The sequence below is a fragment of the Sebastes fasciatus genome, chromosome 3 (assembly GCF_043250625.1).
Source record: "Sebastes fasciatus isolate fSebFas1 chromosome 3, fSebFas1.pri, whole genome shotgun sequence".
NCBI lineage: Eukaryota > Metazoa > Chordata > Actinopteri > Perciformes > Sebastidae > Sebastes > Sebastes fasciatus.
Genome location: NC_133797.1, coordinates 6,117,743 through 6,122,029, shown reverse-complemented (window position 1 = coordinate 6,122,029; position 4,287 = coordinate 6,117,743). Strand labels below are relative to the sequence as shown.

Below are 4,287 nucleotides of genomic sequence, written 5' to 3'. Positions count from 1 at the left end.
AGTTGGTCAACAGCTGGTTGGATGGATCTGGTGCCCAGAGGATGAATCTTACTGACTCTGGAACCCTGAATCTTTCTCTCTCTATAGGACCACCAGTGGCGTCAAACCTTTTATTTTTTCAGTGCAACTTTTCAACATCTATTTGATCAATTAGAGTTGAGAGTGACTTTATAACAATAAAACAATAATATTGGAGCAACTGGGAGCTCCAGAAGGTTGACTGGTTCTGTAAAAATGATGCAAATGAGTATCGTAAACGCATGTTAGCTGAACACTCCTAACCCTAACTCACTATTCTGGGTTATGACTATAACTTTAAGGCTGATGCAAGTCGTTTTGATAAGAAAAAATACTGTTGCAAACCACACTTTTCTTTGTACTTTATTTTTGTACATTATAAAAATGCACTGAATCAGCAGAACTTCTGTCTGAGTTGAATATTTACAGCAAATGATGAGAGAAATGAGCAGAAATGAATTCATATTATTTATTTATATTATTATTTATTTTATTTTATTAGATATTCATTATTATGCACTGATTGTGGGAGAACTGGATCACCCAGATCGAACCCGTGCGTTCCACAACAGTAGACAACATTGACTACTGAGGTGGCGCTGAGAGCTCAAGCCCTCGCATTCATTCTGAAGGAAAAAGTCAATTTTTCCTTCCAGATGAATGACACATTCAAGACATTTTTTTATATATAGTAAGTCAGATTCACTATATGTGGGATAAACCGGAGCCCCCGGAGAAAACCCCATAAACCACCTTACCACCTCGTCATGGCAGTGAGCATAGAAGAGAAGAAGCTGCACATGCAGGACCTCTGTCTCCGTGGTGCCATCAGGTGACCTTTGACGGCGGAGGCAATACGGTCTCCGACTGCCGGTTGACCCCCTTTCAAGGACACCAGCAGCCACATCGCATTGCCCCACGTCTTAATCAGGTCCCGGCAAATGGCCTTTTCGAGGTTTTCCAATGTTTCTTGGCTGAAATCGAAATCGAGACCCTCGACTTCGGCCCACGTTTGTTCAAAAAGGCGCTGGATGATGTCCTGGACGTTTGAAACGGTCCAGGTCACTTTCGCCTTCTTGAAGATCCGCGTGACCAACCTCTCCAAGAGCACCTTGACGCAGTTTTTGTTTTGTATGTTCCGCGCTCGCCGTGCAAAGTCATCACGACTCTTCGTCACGGATACCGGGGCAGACGGTGCAGCGATTGCCAAAGGTTTCTTGGCCCTGGGCTTAGTCCCCAGTATGGCGTGTCTCATATTGTCAACGAGGTTTTCGGACTGAAAGATCTGCCACCATCTAGCCAGAGACAGGAAACCAAGCACCTTCCGCTGCAAGTCGGCGCGCATGTTGGCACGTATCACCGGCTCGGGGATGATCTCTGGCCCATGTAGGATGTGTGTGTAGAGTAGATCACTTAAGACCTTTGTGAACTCCAAGACTCGACCGGGGGGAATGGTTAGGAGCGGAGTGCCGAGTCCCAGAAGATCGCGGTTGTCTGTTTTTTTCATCAGATCGTTAATCTTCTTCGTGAGAGACTTTGCCGACTCCCGACTGTGAACTTTGGAGCCTCGGTGGAATCTTTTCGTCATCTGTGCCACGATGCGATGGATGCACGTTTTGGCAAAGCACTTTGCCAAAAGCTTCTTAATTTTGCTTCCGATGTTTTTCTTGGAGCGTTTGCTCTTCTGCTCTGAAGGAGTCTGTCTTACAGCATCTTCGGCAATGCTCCGAGCGATGTCTTCCGCGACGTCTGCAATCTCCCGAGCATTTTGAGACTGCAGCAGCGTGTACTCAGAGTCCGGCACGTCAACCAAGAGAGGTTCAGTGATGTTGTTCAACTGCTTCTTGATGATGATTGTGACATACATGATGTCTTTCACCGAAATCACGATGTCCGACAAAAGCGTCGCCGCATAGCGGTATTTGGCGTCTGAGGGTTCCGATTCCACATCTGATTCTTCGGAGATGGTCCTCTGTTTGCGCCGTCGAGGCGAGAACACCGCCTTCATCCTGCCGATGAACGCTCGGCACATTTTGCAGGCGTGCAGAATCATGCTGTTGAGTTTGCCGGGAGGAGTGAGGCGCTGAACTATGCCCTCGGGGCTGGAGAGGGCACTTCGGACGCTCTCCGAAACCTCTTCAGAGATCAATGTCGTCAAGCTTTTGGAGCTCGGACACTGAACCGAGACGTCGACGCCCAGAGCTTCGGCAAAACCCTGAGAGATGGTGTCGCCCAGATTGATTTGGACGTCGTCCTCAGACGCCAGGGTCCTGCTCCCGAGAGATTTCAGGAAAGCTTTTGTCAAGGCCGCTGTGATGTCCAACAGCAACTCTCCCATCATGGTCATAGTGACGTCGTCAGGGCTGCCGGATTTTAAAAATCCCCACTGTTCCGCCGTCATCCCCTTAAAGAAGGAGTTGAGCAGCTTGAAAACAGTGCGACGGACGTTGAACTCGGGCATGATGGCTTCTGGCTGGAAAGTTCTTGATGATACCATGCTGCTGATTTACGGTCAATTCTTGTCGATGCTTGGTGGTTTTTGGAGAGAAATTCACTGCTTCTCTCAGTAGATAGTCTGATGAGTGAAAATAATCGTTAGTTGCAGCCCTAATTATTATTAACTAACATGTAAGCTGAATTTAAATGTTGAGGCTAATTTGAACTGCTTCATATACTGTTGGGAGGTTTAATCTAAAGCAATGCATTCATAAAATTCATAAAATTCACACCTCTTCCTCTTGAGACAACTGCTTCTCTCAGTCGATGTGTTTCGTCTGATCGAGTCTTCAGATTCAACTACAGTTGTGTGATTCTGGGACTCTCTCCTGAATGTCACTCCTTTATGATGTCACTGCTCCTTTAAGATGTCACAACTGATGTCACCACTCCTTTAATTCATCACAGTGTTCCATCTGGTGATGTCACGATGCAGTGATGATGTCACCACTTCTGTGATGTCACCCAAACACACACACACACGTGCACACACACGTGCACACACACGTGAACACACACACATGCACACTACACACATGCACACTACACACATACACACACACACCATCGCAGTTAGCTAAATAGTTAGAGCAGATATACATGAAGAAATAAAAAAGCTAAATTATATTGATAAGCTAAACCCGATTCATTTTTATTGTTAAGTATATTGTCTGCAGCATAAAGATGGCAATGTGGAGGTTAATAAAATAGCATACACACATTTGTTTATTTGATCTTTAACTACGATGGGTTGCTCAGAAAGTGGGACTCTACAAAGACTCCCTGGAAAGTTATTTCAATGCCAAAATTCCAAACTGACAATAACAATAGCCCGGGCCTCCAGTGTTAAGTCAAAACATGTGCATCAGATCCGAGAGCCAAGCCAGTAATTAGAATAAGTAAGTGCATGCATAATGAATGAGTTTTTCAACCTGTTTTCTGTGATTAGTGTAATTACATTGTGTATTGCATGTAAACAATACTGCTAAGCGTGGATAAATTTCAAAGATGATAACAAGTTTTGAAACTGATTCCAAGGTCACCTTCGACTTTCATTCAGTTTTCTTCTTAGACTGCACGGAATGTGACTTGCACCAAGAAAACAAATAAAAAGAAGGTTAAATGAAATAAAAATCAAGGTTATACTCAACAAATACCCTTTCTTGAAAACAGCCTGTCAAAGGAGGAGACATTGTATTGAAGTCTGCTGAACAAAATTACAAGACAAAAACTTTTATTCCCTAAAACCTTGTTTATTTATGAATTTATTTTGTTGCTGAACACAATGCAGAGTCAGACATAATGATATAAAAAAAATCGATTTAATAAAACGACTAGCTACATAAAAATGAATGGCCAGACTTTCTAATATAGTGTGGTAATATTTATTTTCATTTTGTTTCCAGTAGGTGTGTGATGTTGAATAATTTAGTAGCCCACTGTGCTCATTAAGCCCAGGTTTAAAAGGCTCTGGAGTTTAATGATAATTAAGTTTAGGCAACTTCAGCGATATTTGTCAAGGTCAGAGTAAGGGTAGTCTGACTCACAAGATGTAGACTGTGGTTGTAAGCCTGCCATTAGTTGTGTATTTCACGCGGCTTTCTCCTCCCCTTCCACTAATTATTTTCCCAGACTTCCCTATATATGGCCGCGCACATCGCTGTCTGTCATCCTTTAGTCTCTTCAGCGAACGGTTGCCCACCGATTTGCCCACTGACTGCTCCTCTCCTTGAATCCTTGAATGAAGTCGCTGCTACTACAACCTCGTCATAG

The 4,287-nt window shown here is 43.9% G+C and overlaps 1 protein-coding gene across 1 annotated transcript; it reads right to left on the bottom strand.

The window, feature by feature from the left end:
- Window positions 1–473: 473 nt before the first annotated feature.
- LOC141763655 (uncharacterized) lies at window positions 474–2,862 on the bottom strand. The gene is made up of 2 exons (XM_074628176.1): window positions 2,748–2,862; window positions 474–2,593 (listed from the first exon to the last, which is right to left on the bottom strand). Exon 2 carries the CDS (start codon window positions 2,513–2,515, stop codon window positions 773–775), a length of 1,743 nt encoding a protein of 580 aa, XP_074484277.1. The 5' UTR covers window positions 2,516–2,593; window positions 2,748–2,862; the 3' UTR covers window positions 474–772.
- Between the last annotated feature and the right edge of the window lie 1,425 nt (window positions 2,863–4,287).

Coding starts and splice junctions, on each gene's coding strand:
- LOC141763655 (XM_074628176.1), bottom strand. CDS start 2,515: ATGGTATCATCAAGAACTTTCCAGCCAGAAGCCATCATGCCCGAGTTC.